The following is a 23,542-nucleotide window of genomic DNA, read 5'->3' as shown; positions in this document are numbered from 1 at the left end:
CTTTCCTTAACGGCTGCCGTACAGTCTGCGTTCCACCACGGGGGTGAAGGGATTTTAAGTCTAGCAGGTTTCTTTTTTGGTATAAATTTATCGGCGGACTCTATTAACACATTTTTAAATTTTAAATATTTTTCATCTTGACCCATTTCGCTCGTGTCCCACTCTTTCATACTTTCCTCTACAAATAATGCGTAATTGGGCCAGTCTGCTGATTGAATTTTGTGTTTTAAAAGAGGTTCAGGGGACGGAATTGGAAGAATAGAAGAAGGCTTCGTGATAATAATTGGGAAATGGTCACTGCCGAACGACTGGCGTAATACCCTCCAGGATAATAAAGAAGACAAACTAGGAGAACACACAGATAGATCGAGGACTGACTGGGGGTTCTGTCCTGGGTATACCCGATGCGTGGGAGTACCGTCATTAATAACTCCCACATTGATTTCATCGAATAAATCCAACAGGGCTGATGAAAATGCATCCGAATGGTATGACCCCCATGACATATTGTGACAATTGAAGTCCCCTAAAATCATAAGAGGAGGTGGAACCGATTTGAGAATAGATTTTAATTCATATATATCAACTACTTCAGGATGGGGAATGTATATAGAGATGAAATTAATGCCCATAACCTTGGCAGCTACGGCATTAATCCCATCCGAATGAGGGGGAATAGAAATTTGGGCGAAAGGGTAACCGCGTTTGATGAACAACGCACATCCGGCGCGTCCATCATTGCGGTCTTCCCGGAGACATGAGAAGCCCGGCACTCTGAAAAAGGAGCCTGGGCGTAACCATGTCTCCGAAATGGCCGCAACAGTCACAGCATGATTGTTGATGAGCTGAATAAGGTCAGGTTTCTTTGGTATAATGCTTCGACTATTCCACTGAAGAAATGTGACCGGGGGGGCCGTTATGGAATGTAAGTCTTTCCGCGAGTGTGATCATTAAGGGTGCAACGTCGTCTGGTAGGCAATCGCTCCACTTAGCGATTATGTTTGTCAAGAATTTTAGACAGAGCTCCATTAGGTCTTCATTAGGAGTGATTCTATTGTAAGCAGAAGAATCTTTCAGAGCTTGGCCATTGGGCAGTTGAGGTGGGGGAGTTCGGACAATATTGTTGTGAGCTACTCTATCATAACCGGGGGAGAGGGAGACCCTCGTCCGGGGCGCTCGATATACGGTCTTACGATATGAAGTGGTGGGCGGAGGGGTTGGCATGAAAGTATCAGGGTGGCATGGGGACTGGGAAGATCGTGAAGAGTCTGTAACCGGCTCAAACATGACTCTTGCTACATCTGAATATGGCCTGCGAACCGCTGAGAACTGTGCTGCTGCTTCTGCGTATGAGATATTCTGTTCAGACATGGCAAGTTTAATGGCCTTTTGTCGACCATATTCATTGCATACTTTTTCTGTAGCAAAGTGTCTGCCGGAACAAAATATACATGTCACATGTTCTGGAGCTACATTGCATCCATCACCGGGGTGTTTTTGTGCACACTTATAGCATCTGGCATCAGACCGGCACTGTGTTTGAATATGTCCGAACCTAAGGCACTTCCTACATTGAATAATTGGCAGTTGATACACTTCTACAACTAGTGAGGTGTAGTATGCGAAGATTTTTGATGGTAAAGATTGCCCTTCAAAAGTAACCACCACTGACTGGGTTGGTACCCAGGATGAGGAGCCATCATCTTTTGTCACCCTTCGTTGCAGTCGTCGAGCCTTAAGGATTTTTCCTTTACCTTCTTTGAGGTTTGTGCCGTTGACTAACTCCTCCATCGACCAATCCGAAGGAACTCCTCGCACAACTCCCATACGCGACACATGGTATGAAGGAATATCAGCTATAAACTTATGTTTGTCTAGTAGCGGGTGTTTTAGGAAACTATTTGCATCAGCTGCTGTGGAGAAAGTTACTGCTACTCTGTTGCGACCTACTGATTTAATACCACCTTCTTTCTGGATATTATGAACATTTGCTTGAGTAAGCAAAAGGCCTACATTGATGGGTTTTAGAGAGGCATTGGAAGATGGTGCAGACTCTCTAGAGACATGAACTATAAATGGTCCATCATCTTCGGCATTGTACTCTCGGTGTTTGCTGTCTAGACTGGGGTGTTTGTATAAATGTGGGTTGAACTCATCTGAATTATTTTTGTTTAAATCAACTGTATTAATTTGACTTGTCTCGGCTGGATCATTTTTGTTTAACTCAACCACAATACTGTTGTTCGACTCCACTGTATTAATTGTATTACCCGATTGATTGGCGACCTCTGACGGGTCGATTACAATTTTTTTAGGAGAAGGCTCCAGCTTGGTCGGTGACAAATCCAAGTTACGTTTACGTGAGACTATCTCCCAGTTCATGTCATTATCAGCCTCGTCTGGAGGCTTCTCCTTCTCGTTACCATCCATCTAAACGCCTATAGGATTAACCTACAGTATTATATTTAAATATACCACCACCTGATTAGTAAACAAGGAAAGTTGTTTTATTTAAGGAAATATAACCTAAAAACGAACCACTCACTCAACGCGCTACTCCTCAAAAAACTATTTACGTTTTTCGTTTGATAAGTTTGATTGAAGGTTTAATTTTGTGCTGTCAAGATACTTCTCAAGATACCAAGTGTCAATGTCAAAATGACAGTTACTGTGGTTACTGAGGGGCTACCGCGAAAACCGATATTCGCAAATTGCGGGGATCTTTCTCTTTTACTCCAAGGAAGGCGTAATAAGAGTGACAGAGAAAAATTCCCGCAATTTGCGAACTTCGATTTTCGCGGTTATAGCCCTGTTGAATGTAGGTAGATAAGATATTTGAGTTGTAATTTATACCGCTTTTAAAGTCGTAACAGACTACCGCACCGCACCGCGATCTTGGTACGATGTGGCGCACGTATCGCTAGTTTCTAAAGGCCCCAGTACACAATGGGCCATCGCCGGCCACTCCAAGGGACGCATTTATGCGTTAGAGGGAGCAAGTGATATTGCTTTCTCATTCTACCGCATGGCTGCGTCCCTTGTAGTGGCCGGCGATGGCCCATTGTGTACTGGGGCCTTAAGGTGGTCACCGTACGTAAAGGACGCAGCTATAAGTGAGAGTGAGAAAGAGATATTTTGACCGCACCAAGGTCGAGTTGCGGTGCGATAGTCTGTTACGGCTTTTAGCCTCAAATGCTCGAACGCTTTTTCAACGCGCTTTAAATTCGATTTAACGACCAACGCTTAAAGTCGAAAATCCAGCAACGCTTGACAAAAACCGCCACCGCCATCGTGTAAAAAAATACACATGTATCCATTTGTGTCTTTTTTAAAGCGCGTTGAAAAGAGCTCGATGGTACCTATCTAGGCATAATCTAGGCATTGCTAGCAAATTGCTAGGCATTGTCTATCTAATAGCCATAACACACTACCGTACTGCACCGTGACCTTGGTGCGGTGCGATAGTGTGTTATGACTTTAAAATCACATACCATTTGTTGCAAGGTCTGTAGAAGACCTAAAACCATAGTCTGCAATAGAATAAAAGCAAAGTTGTCTATGCATTTTTTTTGATTGGTCAGTCGACGAGCGTTCGTTCATCTAAATACGCTTTCAAACCAAAATGGAGGATTTGTCGGTCGAGGTGTACGGTGAAAATGGTGCTTATTATAAGGTTTGTAAAATATGAAGTACGTTCAATTTCTCATTATAAAACGGTAATTTAGTTGGTGCTACATCTCTTAAATTGTTTTCAGTCAGTAATTTCACTTTAAAAGGTAAACTTTCAAAAATATTTTTCCGGGATGATCATCACGGCTGGAATGGACGCCATGTCCGTCTGTCAGGGCGTGAATTTTCCATGTGCTGTAAATTATGCCGATTTTATATATTTTTAGCTCTGGTCGAGGAGTTTAATGAGGGCGGCTCTCGCCGGATTACAGTTGTAGCTCATTTTGCGTATCTGACCTACATAACTTCTTATTTCTAGCGCATTACTAAGTTATTCGATCACAGGATTCTCAAAAAATTCCTTATATTTATAGGCCACTGTCACCGACGTGCTCGACAACGAGGTTCTTGTAGCCTTTGAAAATGAGTAAGTGTATAATTGATTTTAATTACTACTCATATACAAATTTTGGTTGTATTTATTTACTAATTCGAGTGATTTTGTTTAAGCTGGCAGCCAGAATCCAAATTTCCTTTCTCACAAGTGTTCTTGCCGCCCAAGGACACGGGAAAACACACAGAGTTTGTGGAAAATCAGGAAGTTGAGGTGTTTGCCCGTTCCAATGAGAAGGAAGCATGCGGCTGGTGGACGGCCAATATCAAGGTAAGTTATTTATAGTTTTTTATGCCAGTTAAATTTATCAGATGGTCATATTTATCTGAAACTAATGAGCTTCAGTTTATTATACAGTTTTTACATCATTTCAAATTTCACCTGTCAACTGATCAATGATCCCATTATTTGTTTACCATGGTAACTACAATCATCATCAACTACTGTTATTATTTATTGTTAATTTTCATTGCATGTTACTGTAGTTTACTATTTGCCTGTGACACTGGTTATACATCTAGTTTTTAGAATTTATTTTAAGAATTGATGCAACAAAGGCTTGACCATGATTAAGATAAAACTGCTGAAATTACCTGAGTCTACTGGTAAATTTGTTCTAGTTTTTGTTTGTAAGTGGGGTTTTATATAATATGGTTTTGATCTTACACTATAGTAATTGAGATTATTATATAATAGGGTAGAAAACCAAACCAAAACTATCTGTCAACACAGGTGTACCCTAATTAATCGTTTTTTTCATTCTCTTGGCATATTACATTTTGAGTGTTAAATAGATTGTTATAGTCAATTTAGAATTTGAAATTGGCCACTGGCCACACAAATGGACAAAAGATTAAGAAATGCTGAATATTTACTTACCCTCCATATCTTAGCCCATAATAGCTAAGCAAAGCATTTTCGGATTATGCCCATTCTCAAGTAGTGCCATTTTTGTGTGATAAAGAGAAAAATAAGTTTAAATCTTAAATTAACAACTAAATATTATTCCCAAATCTGACAACTCTTGTTTAAAAGATTACTCCTGACCCAATGTGACTATTTTAAAATATGGTAATTGGAATAATATGAATAGAATACACATCTTCAAAGCTATACTGGACTGACAAGGTTGAATAATGCAGTATGTTCAAGGACAAGCTGATATAAGAATCTCAAGGGCAGTGGCTTTATGTTAAATTGCTGAAATGGCAAGGGTGGCAGTCTAGACTTGGGGTCTTAAAGACAGATGTTTACCAAGGCTATTAGCTCCTAATCAAGTTTGAACCATAAGTATATTTTATGTATTATCCCAAATACTGCAGTTGATTTTTTATGGCAATAAAATTTTTTGATCTTTCACCTAAGTGACCCACTAGTTTTCCAGTCCAAAAAAGGGTACTTAAAATATATACTAGGTACTACAATTCCATATTGTCAGGTTCAACTTAGTGTGTTTAAAGTATTTTATAGTAACATTGCAAAATAGGACACTTATTGTATGGTATTACTTCAGTGTTTTAAGTAATTCATGCTGAGCAAAAAAAATAAAGTAGATGACTTTTCAATATCCTGTGAAAAATGTAATTTATTAGTTATCACATAACATATACTTTTATTGAGAACCTAAAACTATAAATATATTTTTGGAGCTTTAATGCCCAGGCTAGATCCAATTCCTAGCTCAAGTGGCGTCCTACTAAAAGGGGTGACCTTAAAGTAAAAGGCTCGACAACACAAGAGTGCAGCCATCAGGTCTCTTGCTGCCAGCTGTGCAGAGCTCTGATGGCTCCAATGAGTCCAATGTTGCAGGGATAGAGGTGGTGTTGAGGGTGTGGTTGATCAAGTCAATAAAGGAGGCTGTAAAACCAATCAGGACACATTTTCCCATGCAGGCCATGCAATCCTAGAAAATTGACCAGCCAGGCCTCACAAATTTTCGGGCCCAGGGAAGGGCACAAATCACAGTGCAGAAGGCTAGAGCTGTTTGGTTCTAGTGTGGTTTTGTGATGGGACTGGAGTGCATGCAGGCAATAACCTGATTCTTTTTCTGACATCTTTTAGTCATTATTTAAATTAATTAATAAATAAAGAAATATTAGGAGACATCTTACACAGATCAACCTAGCCCCAAACTAAGCAAAGCTGCTGTACTATGGGTGCTAGGCAACAAAGTATATTAACAATACCTGTATCCATTAATAATTAGAAGCATGCATTATTATTTTTGTTGCCAGATGATGAGGGGGGACTTCTTGGTGATAGAATATTTAGAATGGGACAACTGCTACACAGAAATAGTGCCAAAGGACCGTCTCCGAGTCAAGACCCCCAAAACCCCCATCGACAAAACCACCTTCCACAAGTTCGAGATACCGGTCCCTGAAGATCTCAAAGACTAGTAAGTAAATCAGATTACATATGAAAAAAAAACCTAGTACACCAAGTATGCAATACAATTTGTATGTAGTGTAGGTACTAAGGACGTAGGTACTCTTGAGGTTAAAAGACAAAAGTACGTAATATTGCGTATACATTATACAATGGATCTATCTGGCTTTATGACATTAATGAACAGTATAAAAAATGCTACCCATAATAATTGATTTTGCATTTATATGCATGTGTATATTGTGTACACTTTTACAGACAGTTATTTTGCTTTTATGAAGCGCTTTCTTTATTCTATGTTTAATCAAGTGTGAAATGTATACCAAAATGATAGTCGTAGCTAGCTTGAATCATATTATGCTGTTATTGTTTGTGAATTCTATGAACAAGTAATATTACATTTACTCGAATAACGACATAAGAGTTATGGTTATAGCATAGGCTTCGTTATTTGAGACCCATAATGGGACTGGGACCCGGTACCTAAATGAATATCAAAGAAGAAGAAAAAAATATGACCAAAATAGATGTAAATTGTAAACGACATAGTGAAACGGCTGGCCACTTTCCTGAATTCCTGGCTACCTGCATAGCTCATTGAGCACTATAGGTTCAACAGGACAGGTTAGATAATTAATTATTGATAAAACTACATTTTGTCAGTTCTCCAAACCAACTACCGGTACAATAGTAAACTTAAGTATAGAATAGATCCGTACTCGTCGGTACAGATGGCGTGTCTATCTGAACGTGATCGTGTCCCACAGCCTGCACGAGATCCACAGCGCTAAGGTGGAGAACGCGCACAAGGAGTTCCAGAAGGCGATCGGCGCCGCGCTCGTGTGGTACGTGCCCGAGCGGGGCGCGCTGGCCGTGCTCGCGCGCGGCGACTCCAGCCAGCGCCGGGCGCTCATGCTGCAGGAGATGCACTTCCGGTCAGCCCCTACACTTCACTAAACTTTAACTTTTACCCAACATTATAATGAAGAATAGTTATTTGTACAACAAGAGATCAAAGTTTGATATTTCTTCGAGTGCTTATTTTGAGTCCCGTGCAAGCGAAAGATTCTATAATAGATTCATGAGCGTAGCGAGTGAATCTAATTTAGAATCTTGAGCGTAGTAAGGGATTCAAAAGCGCACGAGATGTAAATAACTTTGATCTCGTGTAGTACACAAAATTTTCCACCCTAAGCAGTGAGAACATACCTAGAGGGACAGATAATAGAACCCAAGTATATCGAACTTGTATTAGACCCCGCATGTTGAAAAGACATTTGACTATAAAGGTCACTTGAATGTCATTTTGTCTCACTCAGTGAGCAAAATCGCATTTTGCTCACTGTTTTTAAGAAGCAAAGTACCCTTGTTTGAGCTGCTGAAGTGAAAATGGTTTTTAATGAACACGATTTTTGATGGGCCTAATCTTGGGTAAGTAAGGACAGTAATGATGCCCTTGGCTCGATTGTTCCTTAGATCAAACAAAGCTGATTTATCCCGGTGGCCACGAGATCGTGCCGTGACTACCCTCAAAAAGGATAAGGGGCGGGGGGCGGTGGGTCGGGTTCTTTTACGGATACACTGTACGAGCGACGAATATTAACTATTAAATAAAATGTAAACCTTACATTGCCTTGTAGTGAAAATTAAGCACTTCTCGGAAGTTCATTTGCCAAGTATCAATTGAACTCCCGTCTGTTCAGTCCGCAGACTCACTGACGGAGCAAGGCCAGTGCTAACATTAAATCAGAAGCTTCAGGGCTGCCGGTCACGAGTCGATCGAGATAGTAGTATATAGCTTCACACAATGCTTATTTAATCAATTATTTTTAAATCAGTAATACATAGTTTATATTAATAGTGTTTTAGTAATGGCTTATGTTGTTTGCAGAAATCTAACGCAGAAGTTGTTATTGCTGAAAAAGACTGAAGAGGCAGCTAGACAGTTGGAGTCCACCAAAATACACAACCAAGGAGGGTAAGTTGAGTTGTTATTGTTATTTTATTGAAACTTTAATTACACAGGTTTCAGTGTGTTTGTGTGAAGTAAAAATGCCTCTTTCAAAGTGAATTTGATAAAGAGCATTTCTTCAATTTTTATTATGCTTCATTGTTAAACCACGTACTGGGGTTAAAAAAAATATATTTTTCTTATATCATTATAATCTATGTCATTGTATGTATACAATGAATGTCACGTTTTTGTTGATCGTTTGGAATTGACACACAAGTCAGCCAACATTAATAAAAATATGTTAATTTGCAAAGACCAAAACCAATATGAAAATGATGTTTTTGTGAGAGTAACCAATGAATGTTATAAATGATTATTAACGATAACTGACGTCGGCCTCAATTGATAGTAGCTTGGCGGGCGGCAGGTACTCGGATGAGTTCAGCGTGCGCGAGGACCTCATGGGGCTCGCCATCGGCACGCACGGCGCCAACATCCAGCTCGCGCGGAAGGTGCCCGGCGTCTCCAACATCGAGCTCGAGGAGTGCTCCTGCACCTTCAAGATCTGTGGCGAGGTCAGTTCTATTTCTATCCACCGCATTCTAACACCCTTTACACATTGTCCGATCCGATATCGAATGTCGGATACGACCACAAAAAAGTAAAATGTAAGAAGTGCCCTTTTATTTATAGATTTAGTTTTATTTAATTGTATGTAAAAAAAAAGCGTTAAAAATGCTAAAGTAAGTGCCTTTGGGCACTTTCTAGCAGTTGTCTTGTGTGAAAGTTAGACATTGTGAAACTGCTTTAACTACTAATGCATTTTAACTTTAAGTTAGGTTTAATTATGGCTTCTTAATAGAAAGCATCTCCAATGCATATCAAAATTATTTTAATTCCTTATACGCTAATGCACAGATACGTGAGTATGGATTTAAATGTATTAACTGTCCAGGTTTCTATTTACAGCCTCACCACTCACCAGTAATAATCACGCGCCATATTGCGGAATTTCATTGGAACTAAATTTTGCATACTAAACTGAACTGTCACAGCTCAACACTGCAATAGTTAGTACCACACGGCCGATACCCAGGGGATCAAAGGGACGCCCCTGAGAAATATGTCTAGTTGGGTCGGTTGCACCAAACCGTCAGTCACCGATAAAGAGTTCGCTAAATATTAATGCATGAAAAGTTTAATTGTTAACGCCGAGTGCATTGTGGTGCAACTGGCCCTTAATGTCATGGTAGGTTGTTGAAGTGATCTGTTTGTGTACAGACTATGGAGGCGGTGCGCGGCGCGCGCGCGCTGCTGGAGTACGCGGAGGAGTCCATCAAGGTGCCGCGCGCGCTCGTGGGCAAGGTCATCGGCAAGAACGGCAAGGTCATCCAGGAGATCGTCGACAAGAGCGGCGTCGTGCGTGTGAGTGCCCATCTCTTTCCACCGTATAAGTACGTCCTGTAGGTACGCGGAGGATGCCCTTTTCTTTCTATCATATAAGACTGCCGAAATGTTATTGGCATTCCTTCGTCAAGATATCTTTTGTTTTAATTACATTTAAACATGCATGCATTCTCGACAGTCGTAGGGGCAAAAAGCTTCTCTAGTGGACTTTCCAAAGGTTTGCAAATATACTGAGCCTAATGTTATAGTTGTTCCTGTGTGCAGGTGAAGGTGGAGGGCGACAACGAGCCGGCGCCGGTGGGGCCGCGCGAGGAGGGCGTGGTGCCGTTCGTGTTCGTCGGCACGCGCGAGAACATCGTCAACGCGCAGGTGCTCGTCGAGTACCACGTCGCGCACCTTAAGGTACATTCTACGATCATATCTGGCTGGAAATTAAAACTACTACTTAATAGGGTAATTCGCCAGTAACTGGTCGACCCTAGTCTAAAAATGAATTCTATTCACCTATAAACAGAATTCATTTTAGTATAAGGCGGCTAGTTATTGAAGGCTGGCCAGTTATAGAAATCTTGTACTAAAATGAACTCTGTTTATAGGTGAATAGAATTCATTTGGTGGCCAATTACTAAAACCGGCCAGTTACTGGCAGCATTCGTTTTTTTTGTTTTTCTATCAAAAACATCTATAGAATTTTCTATAAATGGATAAACCTGCTATTGATAAGCTTTAAACAAGTCAAAGACAAATATGTAAAAGAAATTATAATGAGTTGAAAATATGTCACTAGAAATAATTCTAGGTCTATAGCAGTTTCCAAAAAATACTAGCCTGATTTTTTTGTTCGTTTTGTAGATTCAAACACTGCACAACTGTATACTGACAGTAATAATAAATTCATAATTAATTATTATTTTTCGCCGATTCGTTCTTGGCAATTAGCGAACTTTCGAAACGTGAACGCCGATGCCGTATAAAATGAGTCTGTCGTTTCCAGGAGGTGGAACAGTTGCGCGCCGAGAAGCACGAGATCGACCAGCAGCTGCGCTCGGTGATCGGCGGCACGTCCACGTCGTACCCGCCGCCGCGGGGCCACCCCGCCGCGCGCGCGCGCCGCCGCCCGCCGCCGCAGCGCTACCCGCCGGGTGAGTGCACACCACACCCCACACCGCACACACTGCACACCACCAGCCTCACACCGGCAGCTGGACGGACGCGAGTGCGGGCAGCAATCAACTGTAGTAGTGGCTCGGTGACCTGTTTATTAGATCTGTTCCTATATGATCTAATCTGTCAGTGTCAAGTGTCATTTTTTCAACCAAAAACGTTACTTTTGACACCTTCGAGCAACACCGGCTTCCGACACATCGGAAGGGAGGGGCCCAAGCGATATCTCACCGTACAAATCTTTCTGCCATTTTTCGCGGGGGGAAAGGTGCACACAGTCGCACTTCTCACACACTTCCATACAAAATCCAATCTGTAATGACGACACAAATACATAGAACATGACACACGTCAAAGACAAATCTTGCAAACCTCGATCTCTTTTTGTGTACGGACGAGTGACAAGTGTCACAACACGCACACTAACACATTTTCGTTGAAGTATGTTATTGTATTCTGAGAGATGAGAAGTCGGATTTGTCGCTCGACCGATCCGCAATTTGTACTAAGCGAGCAAAATCGATAAATCCAACAATTACATGAGACTAAAATATAATAATTGTGTTTGAATGTAATTAAACGTATGATATGTAAAAAAAAAAATTACATGTGAAATGTAACACTTTCTTTTTGTAAATTTGATGTCCCCGACCTCTTTTTATAACAAAAAACCGAGCAAACAGGCATTTTTGTGCAGCAGTGTTCACGCGCGCGTCTGGACTCGGTCTAGTGAAAAATCCAAGTGCAACTAGTTTTATTACCCGCGCTAGATTAGATTGACGCGCTAATCTTGTACCTCGGCAGAGGGGAAATAGTGCGAATGCCGCCTCCCTTCCGTGTTGCTCGAAGTTTGACACTGATAGATCAGTATCATATTGGAATGAGTTCTAATAAGTAAAACTCGAAATGGCCTGTAATATTATTAAATCAAATTCAATTTTCCAATAATGTTCGATGTTATTATGACATAATAATAACATTTTCAGAAGTAATTTGTTCTGAAAAAACTGTCTCTTTATGCTGGCCGTAATTCGCGGTTTTTGAACGCATCAGATAAGGTTTATGATATGTTTGTAAATAAAAGAAAATAATATCAAATTCCTCGACCTAATTTAAGTAACTTCGTCCTAGCATCCACACAACCCCATAGTTTACCAATAAACATAGAAACATATCTCCACCATCTTTTGCAATGCGACATTGATGATATGTGACGTCCCACGGTCAAAGGTACCTTATGGCGGGTATGGAGTTATGCATACCCCAGTAATCTACAATAAATAAGCTATCGATAACACAAAAGATCAACCTTCTAGGTTGCGTAGTTACAGAGATATGATTTTTTGAAAATAATGTTGTGAAATGAGCAACTTTACGATAGAGAAGTTTTAAGTTTAGCCGCCTAAAAAACTATGTTCCTGAAGTAAGTTACATAGTTGACTACAAATAATAATACCTTATATATCTGAGATTAAAAAAATATTGCGACTTGTTCTGTAATGCAAATAGAAACTTTTGATATCGACTGATTTATGTGTATACTAACCAATCTCTTGAAAATAAAGTTTTATTTCATTTTCACGATTGATTGCAATGAGCTCTCAAGATTTAAATTTTATCTAATAGAAAACGACACTGACAGACAGTTTAAGCAAAAAACAATACCGATTTAGAGGTGAAAATGTATTTTCTGACTTTTTCATATAAAATCACAAAATTGAATATTTTTACTTTTAATGTGACACACAATCAATTTTTCTGAGCACATATGAAAGAAATTCTGTCATTCAAATGAAATAAATCCTAAAACCCCAACTAAATACTATATTTAACCCCTTATGCCACTTTAAACTTACATAACAATAACAGTATTTGCTCCATACATTTACGAAAAGGTACCTTATGGAAATAAATCTAATAATACATCACTACAAAATATCAATCATATTACAGTTTATCTTTTATGAATAGAAAATATTAATTTACATTAAACTGCCCCAAATTTAATTAGTTCTTCGTCATAATAATCTTAAAAAAGACCAATAATTTGTATGTAATGAAAAGGTACCTTGTGATTAAGTTACATGATGAGGCATGATGATGATGGAACAGTTAGGATAAACTAATAATATTTTGGGGTTAAGATGGTATAAATCGTCTATTTCTTATCAATAATATATTTCGGTTGCTATTGAAGATAAGCGGCATTGAGGTTCAATGACCTCAGATATTCCATAAGGTAATGCGTCGGGTATTGGCATTTTTCAGCAAACCAATGGCTGATTTATTGCATGCGACCAAACCAAATGAAGATTATTCTAGTTAAGAAAGACTTGACGAGAGTAACTTTGGTATAATAGCAGGCTACTTGGATTTGTGATGTCGGTCTATGTACGGTTATAATATTTGCGAGGCGCCCCAACCAGAACTGAAATTATCAAATTAGTTTTGCAGAATGCTAATACAGTTCTCTACCAACCTTCTTTTCCCGTATTGACTAGTTTTTTTGGGAATTTTCAATCTTTTTTCCATAAGGTACCTTTTCTACTAAACTCTGAGACGACATTACTAGGCTTATAACTAACTTATAACAAAAATAAAAACAGGTAAACAAACGTTACGCATTAAGGTTTCAGATCACACAATAAAAAAAAATTGAGCATTTTTTCACCTCTTTACAAAACATTTCATATCTCCGAAACTAGAAACCCTCATAAGGTACCTTTTCCCGTGGAACGTCACATATTAATACTAAATATTGGATTCTAGGTGGTCGCCGTATGACGCCTGAGCTGGGCGACGAGCGCGGCGAGGGCAGCTACCGGGGCGGTCGCGGCGGCCGCGGTGCGCGCTCCAACCGGTAAATATCGAATTATTGGCTATCGTTTATTACTCGTGTTTCGGAGATTTTAAACGGACTCAATAGCGAAAAGCTTTTTTGATTCAAATCAAAATTTCACCTGCTTTTGCTCAGATGAAATAGTCTATTTAAATATTTGTACAAAGTTTAAATAAATTTATTAAGATGTAGATTTAAAAAATGAAATTATTTTTCCGTTAAACATTGTCTATGGAAATATTGGCCACTTCTTTGTTTCATATTTGCCTATTGCAAAACTTATCCAGTGACCTATGTATACGTAGGGAGCCTATGTCTCGAAACGGATGAACATTACTAATAGTTATGGTATTGTTCTGCAGATCGAGCGAGCGCGGCGACGCCCGGCGCGGGGATCGCGGCGAGCGGGGTGAGCGGGGCGAGCGAGGCGAGCGGCCGGAGCGGGGCGAGCGGCCGGAGCGGGGCGAGCGCGGCGAGCGGCCCGAGCGCGCGCCGCTGGAGAACGGCCGCGCGCACCCGCCGCGCGCGCCCAACGCCAACGTGAGCACCCCTCCCCCCCTATACACTGCAAAGTGCCGGGGACTGACTACCTCACCTGACACTATATATCTAATGACCGACTCTTAAGCTTCCTACTAAATGGCCTTCCGAAAACTGCCCTGGCGTAACTCTGACAGTTATTCCTTCTCCAGAAATATACCCCCGCCCCGGCTTTGAATTAAATTACCCAAGGGTGGTATTCCACCTGTCCGATTTCTTTGTCCGATGTGTATTTGCGTCTCGCATTTTGCTTAGTGAGAGAGTGAGACGCGATGATGAGAGGAATATTACCCTTAAGCGCCGGCGCGCTTTTAACTTATCTTCAATTTTTTCAGCTTGGCCGGCGGCGCGATGACCGGCGGCGACAGACGGACGACGAGAGCTCCGTGCTGGACTCGCAGGACGTGTCCAGCGCTGACCGAGGTACCGAATACGAGCATGACCCTACATTATTGCGAGTGTGAGCGTGTACAATCAGCATCGAATACGTAATGACGGCCAGAATGGCCGAATATATCGTAAAACACGCGTCCTATTTGGCCACTTTAGCCGTCCCTATCTATCGGATGCCGACTGTACCAAAGCGGGGCTGACACAACTGACTATTAGTCGCGAGTCACCGGTAAAGCCAATTGTTAGAACAGTTGTGTTATACCCGCAGGTTAAGGAATATAATGAACATGAAGCTTTTCCACTGGAAATGTGCCAACGCCAACTTGCATAGCTAAGACCACTGCTGCTGAGATCATCTCAGGTTCAGGTGCTGGGTTCAGTAGCTACATTATATACTCGTAATTTATGAAAGTATCATGTACCGAGCTTCAAAAGCAGGGACACATTATGGGAATTATTTTTTAGTCCTAAAAAACCTTCAACCCTGTAACTCTAAGGTATTTTGATTATTTCGCGATATAATATTGATGATGGCGCGATATCGTTTCGGTAGGAAGTAAGGGTTACGCAGGAGAACGTAACAGTGACTTCGAAATGACCTAAATCATTAATTCTTTGAACTTGGCTGGACACGCTACCTCGTGTCTTGATGTTATGCGCGCCCATTCAGAACCTGCGCCCACAGGAAACTTAATCTTATATTAACACAATGCATACAAACAACGAAAAATCGGTACTTTTGCCTTTATTCGTCTAATGGATTGGGTTTTTCATTGTCATTGCCAAAACTACAACAGTGTATAATACCCTCCCACTTATTTTCAAGTCTTACTTTTTTGGAAAGTGTTTCATCTGTGACGTCTATAACAGGGGTCACCAATTAGTTTCTTCAGGGGTCCGATTTTTTAAAATAATGTGACCATTGCGGTCCGTTTCTACTTGAGTTTATTAAATATGTATTAAAATTATATAGGTCGGCGGTCCGCATCCGGACCGCGGTCCGCCATTTGGTGACCCCTGGTCTATAACCTAGCTTACCCTCTTACTATCTTGCACATCTCTGGTGTAAAAGTTTCCTAATTCGACTGGTTCATTAAAGAGTCACTTCCTTCTTTATTGTCTAACTGAGATGCAAAATGCAGAAATCAGGAAGTATTTTAACTTTGTTTTTTGCAGACTCTTTGTATTTGTAGCGCGCGCAATGATCTCTCAAACAATCTCAGTTAAACAGTAAAGGTACTAAGACTAGATACCTAAACTGCAAAACGTAATTCAAGACCAAAAAAAGTAAGAAAATGTTGCCACTTTTTACTAGCGCGTCTTTTATTTATGTAAAAATAAGTAAATAAAAGTACTTTTTTTAAATCGTAGTAGTAAAATTACTAATAAATAAATTATCTTAGCGTGATTATTTATCAAAAGGAATTACAAACAAATTATTGCAGTGGCAACATTGTCTTACTTTTTTTGGTCTTGAATTACGTTTTGCAGTTTAGTGAGATTCAATTTATCTACCCCTAACCCCTAAATCAGGGGTCACCAATTAGTTTCTTCAGGGGTCCGATTTTTTAAAATAATGTGACTATCGCGGTCCGTTTCTACTTGAGTTTATTAAATATGTATTATAATTATATAGGTCGGCGGTCCGCATGCGGACCGCGGTCCGCCATTTGGTGACCCCTGCCCTAAATGAACAAATTGAGTCATTTCAATTATGTAGCTTAAGTTTAAGGTTAATGGGTCTATAATCAAACGGTAGTTTCAATGTCAAGTGGTTTAGTGATAGTTGTTTCTCCAATTGAATGTTATTCCAAAAAAAAAAATATAATTGTCATACATGTAGTTGCATAAAATCTGAAAATATTACTGAATGTGCTAGTTAAAATGTAGATGCGATTTTTATGACCTACGTAGTGCCTGGTACGATAATTGAATAATATTTATGCATTATATTATTTATGTATATTTTAATGCACCCATTTTTTTTACATTTTAATTAGTACATTAAGTGCTCCGGATAGATGAATGCGATGTTTATTTACTTTTTTCTGCCAGCGGTTGACAGCTGTTTGTTGAGTCTCGCTTCTAGTAGATGTAGTCTGTGATAGTCTTTTAGTTTCGGTGGTGGTGTAACTTGTGGTAGACTTTATCCTTTTGATGTCTTTATTCTATCGACGGGCGACTAGACTAACGAGGACGCCGCTGTCGTAATAGGCCTGATGACAAATTTTGAAATCCCTTTTATTATTGTCGGTACACTTGTATTGGTTCCGAAAAACACAATATTTCAGCTATACTCATAAGATTTAACATAAATAATTGCATTTTATTATAGCTAGTTTAAAACTCGCGCGAAAACGCCTCGCACGACATTTGTGACGTCACTATTTAGTTGGTGGTAGGGTGGTAGACATTGTTTACATACTTACAGTTACGAATTTCCCTTAAATCCGAATGATATTGTTATTTCAGCACCATATATTGCGATTAGGGATGATAAATACATTACAAAAATTTATCACAATAACTCATTTTAGACAAAAACTCTCACACGGTTGCAATTTAAGATGAATTATTTAGATACAAGTAAATTTTGAGTGAAAATCACCGAGCGCCAGTTTTACTTTTTAATTTTTCATTTTTTCTAGTTACGACAGCCAACATGGCAATGATAGTTCCATTCAGCCAAATAATTAAAAAAGTTTGTTTGTGAAATACCGTATTATTTAGCATTTTATTTAGATAATAACAAATAGATATCTCCTTTATATCGTGTAATAATATTTTTTGGACGTAATAAATGTTTAGTGGCGAAATAACATTTTTTTTGCACCTTCGAACTCTTTGGTGAGAACGTATGGATTTCGGTCAATGAGGTTGTCTATGTTGCTCTAAGAAATATGTTATAGATTGATGACGTCACTGTTTGGAATGCTTCTGATTGGCGTTTCAGTAATAATGGCCAATTGGTGAATTTTGCAGTTTTATTTTATTGAATATATTAATAATCCTTCAGTTTATACTGAGATTGGGCCATTTTTTAGAATCATATTAACATATATGTTTCTTTGAAACCATTATTTCCGTGATTCTTTGCTACTTGCAACAGGCCTATTATAGGAGTTCTTTCCGAATACAAGGCTAAGAGTCGAGAGTGCCATCGTACTTTTTAGTAGTGTTGTATTATTTTCGTTAGTTTAATACGAAGTACGATATTTTTTAGAACACGCATCCGCGGACACGTAGAGGTCGAGTTAGATTCGATCGGTTCCCATAGTTTGAATTATTATGCTACTCGAGATGAAAACGTAGGAACGCGACATACGCGTAGAGAGTTGCCGATCCCGTTAGTACTCTCGGGGCACGGGCGCACAGACAGCTGTCACCGCGGGCGGTGCGGGGTGTGCGGGGTGCGGGTGTGCGGTGTGCGGGTGTACTGGAACAGTGGGGTTGTGCACTGTGCAGAGTCCGCGTCGTCGGAGGAGCGCGTCGCGGCCGGCGAGGCGCGCCGCCGCCGCAGGAGGAGGACAGGTACTGCCCCGAGCTAGACGTGCGCCGCACATAATAGCGCCTATTATCGAGTCGCCGGTGCCATACTCGCGTGGAAAATATACACCCTGCGATTTAAGTGCCAAAAATTAAGAATCGTGTAGTATTCGCTGAATAAAAAGCAGAGAGAGAGAATTTAAAAACTAAAGAATTTGTTTAGTTCGATTTCACGATTTACCCGGGGCCGTCCTCTTGGGCTGCGTGCACTATTGATCTTGGAAAAGGTGTAAAGTTTAAGAAAAAAATGCGCCTCCGAGTTTGATGAACTAAATGACGCCATAACTAGAACTACCGCATAATGTACGGAGCGCATCTACTTAATGAAATGAAGTCGGTGGTTTTTAAGTGTCCGAGTTTCAAGCCGATATTCCTCAAAATTATACCGCAATGGCGACGCGGCACATTTTTTTAAACTATTGAAATCTCCTAAGACACCAGTCTCAACCGGAACACACTTACTTACCGACTAGACTGTTTCCCATTATGGCGTCTCTTTAATGCACATGTTAGTAACGTATTTTACGTTGTGGTAATGTAGTTATAATATTTAGTGTATCTGTCAAATTTGCAGTAACGCTCACACTCACCGTTTATTTTAACAAGACAAAGTAAATGAAATCTGATACCTCTATTGTTATATTTATCGACTCAATTAAAATTGTACATTAAATTCAGATACCTACATAATATAAAATAAAAATATATTTATTTCAAGAAATTAGCATCCCAAGAGAAGCAGTACAGTGATCCCCATATAATATTTTCGTGTGTAGACGTAATAATACTAATAATAAACGGTCTACATAAAATCTGTTGTGAAATGTTGACATTTTCTAATGTAGTTTTCAAATACATAGAGGAATTTAGTTTAATGGGGTCGGCCGGTGGAAGTTTTTAGTAGATGGCGCCATCATAGCTTGCTCTGTCAATCCCTAGAATTGTGTCAATTTTTTGTTTTTTTAATACCCTGGATGCCAGCCCTTTAAGCCAAATCTCATAGAAAAAGGGGCAAGCTATGATGGCGCCATCTATGCAAACCTTTGACAGTTGCCAACCCCATTTAGTTTGTCAATGTCTGGACGCTGTAACTACTGAAGCGTGCGATGATATATTCGACTAATTCTAGATTGACTCGCGTGTCTGACTTTTATTCGGAATTAACTGAAAGCAACTTTATTTTGTGAAGTACTCATTTCATACAATTAATCCAATTGAATAACCGCTGTTTAACAATACTAACAATTATATTCACTTTCTCAATGTTGCCAGTTAATGCAGTTACAGTATTAAATATTTTTCATTTATTGTATTTACAGCACAGTAGTTTTGCCTCTTGATTGGTTTTAATCTAAGTGGAATCATTGTAGCTTCAGCATGTTCCTTATTACTTTTCACATCAGTAAAATTTTCAGATTTAACTGTGGATTGGTTTTACTGAGAATTACTGTCACCGACACGTAACTCAGTGTTGCAGTGTTATTTACCTACTTATTTTTCACCACACCCGCTCGCAAAGGCTCTGTTTATTCTTTATAATCAGTGTGCAAAGTAGTTAGAATTTTGCCTATACATATATACAACATAAATTCCTAAATCATTTTGTGAGCATGAGCATTTGTCATGTTGCGTGCTTAACGCTTCCAAATGTTTTGACTATGTGGAACTTTTCGACCGTTGGAACTAAAGGATTCGGAATCACACGGACTCAATTTGACTGCCTCATGATCATGATAATAATATTTTTTCACACGGCTTGGGTACGGTGACAGCTGTCATTTTCATACAATTTTTAACTTTTAACGGGAAATTGTGTTGAGATCAGATTGAAATCAGTAAAATAACGAGTCATATTCGACGACGTTTTAAGAGCCCGTCTTCTTCAGCTTCCTTTTATTGTGTACAGGTGCTTCCATCTAATGCCATCAGTCGCTTACTTATAGAATGTATGATTACCCAGTGGTGTATTGACAGGAGGCGGGTGGAAGAACGGTTCCGGCGCAGCGGCCGGTGCGGGTGCGGGTGCGGGTGCGGGAGGGGCGGGCGGGGCGGCCGGGGCGGGCGGCGCGACGGGCGCGAGCAACGGCTCGACGGGCGGCGCCGGCAAGCGGCGCTCGCCGCTGGCCAAGCCCAAGCTGGAGGCCAAGCTCGAGCCCGTGCTGAACGGCACCGCGTAGGCTCGCCCCGGCCCCGGCGCCCGGCGCCCGGCGCCCTCGTCTGTTCCGAGCCGAGCGCCCGCTCCGCTCTCCGCGCGCCTCCACCCGAGAGCCGCGGCCTGGACCCGACTGCCCTGACTTGACGCCGACGCTCTGACGCGAGATATTATATCCTAACGTAACCTAACGTAACGTAACTTGTATCGTGCCGAGACCCCGCGAGCCCCGGCTCCGCGAGCCGCACGGTTTAGTTTGTCCGCGTGCCGTCCCCGGACGCCCGCTCGACTCGTATTTAATCGATAGAGTAGCGCCGCAGCGCACTTTGTATGTTTTTTTGACGCCTGCGCGTGTATTTATGTGTGAGCGCGACCGCCGGAGTCGCGCGCCGCCGGAGTCGCGCGCCCGCGCGGCCGCCGGCCCCGCCCCCGCCCCCGCCGGGAGGCCGCGGGGCCGGAGGCCGCGGCGAGGCCGGCACTAGACTTACTCGTATTATGCTTTTATAAGAGATTCGTGATTTGTACTCCTGGTTATCGATAATATGGAAAATTAATGATGTGTACGTCGCTCCCCGGACGATTCGCGCCGATCGCGGCCTTTCGGTACCTTTATGGGAGATCGGATCAGCAGTACATACGTGTGTCGTAGCCTGTACTCTGTGGTTATGTGATTTCCTATAAAATAAAACATTTCTGTACATATTTTCAATCGTATTTTTATTTGTATATAAATAAATATCCAATGAAGCGCGGGCTCGGTAGCGCGCTATCGCCGCCGAGCCCGCACTACATGACCCACGTCGCAGATACAATAATATTTTATAAAAAATACTAGGACTATAGTGGAACGTTACAGCGATGTACATTTAGTAATACTATGAGTGGAAGAGTCGTCGGGATCGGGGAACACTGATCTGTGACGCTAGGAGCTTGATACTAAACGTGTACGACTATAACGATCATATTTACAGCTAGGAATACTAAAGGATCAGTCGATATAATACAAACGTGATATGCATTATTGCCGGGATATCACTAGGAAATATTATTTACAAAGATATACGCTTTCAGCTAGTCTCAGGATTCACATGTTTTGTAAATTTCAACGATATGCTTACAATCATACATATATAAAAATTATGGTTGTAATGTTTTGTATAAAAACAAAAAAAAAACATTGCATAATTTTCAAGATACTTAGTGATCAAGTTGCATGAAAGTAAAATTCATATAAAGTTTTTTTATAATGTATAATTGCATAACTTCACGGACACGTGTTTATTTGAAATTATCTGAAATGAACAAGTTTACAACCGTGTAAGTTTCAACTTTCAATACAAATAGTTTCAACTTTCAATTGAACACCTGTTATACATTGGATATGGAATATATTTACATTAAGCCGGCATTTGAAACTTCGATAACTATTTCTGAAGTGGGTATTTCGTTTGCAAACTTGTATATAGCCTCTAGCAGCGGTATTAGAAAATAGAGTAGAATTTGTTTAGTTTTAAACTCGAACGAAACAAAATCAATCCATTCCGATTGTTCCATTTTCTTAAAATTTAAATTTCATTAGAGGTAATTTGCACTAGTTATTAGGACATTGAACCCCAAGAGGATAGGGTTGGAGTTCAGAATTTATGATTCGGTCAAATTGTGTTTTTTGAAAAACTAATTATAGCCAGCCTTTTATTTAATGTAGTATGATACCTTTGGGTATGGTGCTTTACGCACGCTGGCGTCCCCTTCCCTCCCCCTGCCGCAATTTTGCATGAAATATGTCCCGGTTCCCGGTTCACAGTTTTTTTAATTTTTTGGGGAAAGTATACAATATAGGAAAAAAGTGTCAATGAAAGAAATAATCCCTATTAAATTCTTAACAAAAAAGGTTATATTCATTTTCTTGATATGACGCACCATATTCATGTTATGGCTAGATGAACTTCGACAAAATTTAACCGTTGAAAAACTTGTAGAAAGAAATCCTACACGGAGAATAACCTTGCAAGCTTATTCTCCGTATAAGATTTCTTTCAGTACTATCACGTACTACGTTATATTGAACTTCAACAGGTTAATACATGAGTATGGTGCGTCTTACCAAAAAGTTGCATATAACCTTTTTTGTTTAGAATTTATTAAGGATTATTTCTTACCTTGACACTTTATTCCTAATTCTAATAATTTTCTCAAAAATTAATAAAAACCGTCAATCGGGACATATTTCATGCAAAAAGGGGGGGTTGCGGCAGGGGGAGGGAAGGGGACGCTAGCGTGGGTAAAGCACCATACCCAAAGGTATCATAGGTACTACATTCATAAAAGGCTGGCTATAATTTGTTTGTCTTCCCCATACATTAGAACACAACCAGTGGGGAGACACTCCTGACTTCGGTCGAACTCGGCTCCGTTCGGCTCAGCATTGCTCCGAGCAATTATTAGGGTTGGCACCACTTGACTTCCTTGTGCGTGCACGACCACAGATAAGATAATCACTTGAATTTTGACAACCCTAATTAGCCGAAAGGGATAGTGCTATATATTAGAAAGGGATAGCATGATTCGACCCTGAATCGCTGTCAAACTTCGGGTTTGTAGGAAGTGTCCTTTCTGTACGGTAGTACTATTATTTCTTCTGTGACACAACTTAACTGAATCATTAGTACATACCTACGGCACATCTTGATTATCTGGATTTGGGAACAACCTCTACCCACCTATTCTATTCTTCACTGCAAAGTCTATAGATGCAGTGTTATAGCCTGACAAAAAGAGTAGAAATTAAAAAGTGGCAATACTGTAATAGTGTCGTCCCTTTCAAATCAATCTAAGAAAACGGGACGACACTACAGTATTGCCACTTTTTAATTTCTACTAGCTTGTTATACCCGCTCCACACTCGTGCGCAAATCGCGGCGCGAAGCCGCGAACGTGAGTGTGGAGTCGAGTTCGCAGATCAGCGAAATCGACTCCACACTCGCATATTCGCGCACGGGTGTGGAGCGGGCTTTATGATCAGTATAATAAGAATGTTGAAATTAAGAACATAAAGATTTTATGGGTAATAAAGATAACGTAAGAAGTATCGACTTA

At 40.4% G+C, this 23,542-nt stretch overlaps 1 protein-coding gene across 3 annotated transcripts; it reads left to right on the top strand.

The window, feature by feature from the left end:
- The first annotated feature begins 3,527 nt into the window (after positions 1 to 3,527).
- Positions 3,528 to 21,155, top strand: LOC134803981 (RNA-binding protein FXR1). Of its 3 annotated transcripts, none has more exons than XM_063776847.1 (15): positions 3,528 to 3,673; positions 4,044 to 4,096; positions 4,180 to 4,333; positions 6,298 to 6,461; positions 7,219 to 7,386; positions 8,343 to 8,429; positions 8,833 to 8,980; positions 9,687 to 9,830; positions 10,077 to 10,214; positions 10,807 to 10,954; positions 13,746 to 13,836; positions 14,178 to 14,355; positions 14,691 to 14,778; positions 18,214 to 18,279; positions 20,269 to 21,155. In XM_063776847.1, the coding sequence occupies exons 1-15, from the start codon at positions 3,623 to 3,625 to the stop codon at positions 20,469 to 20,471; spliced, it is 1,881 nt and encodes a 626-aa protein (XP_063632917.1). In that variant the 5' UTR covers positions 3,528 to 3,622; the 3' UTR covers positions 20,472 to 21,155. The 3 variants fall into 3 exon arrangements, with proteins under 3 accessions (XP_063632917.1, XP_063632912.1, XP_063632923.1); XM_063776842.1 differs by having other exon boundaries at positions 8,815 to 8,980; XM_063776853.1 differs by lacking the exon at positions 18,214 to 18,279 and having other exon boundaries at positions 8,815 to 8,980.
- Positions 21,156 to 23,542: the final 2,387 nt, after the last annotated feature.

The sequence above is a fragment of the Cydia splendana genome, chromosome 2, assembly GCF_910591565.1.
Source record: "Cydia splendana chromosome 2, ilCydSple1.2, whole genome shotgun sequence".
Lineage (NCBI taxonomy): Eukaryota > Metazoa > Arthropoda > Insecta > Lepidoptera > Tortricidae > Cydia > Cydia splendana.
This window is presented reverse-complemented; position numbering and strand designations above follow the sequence as displayed.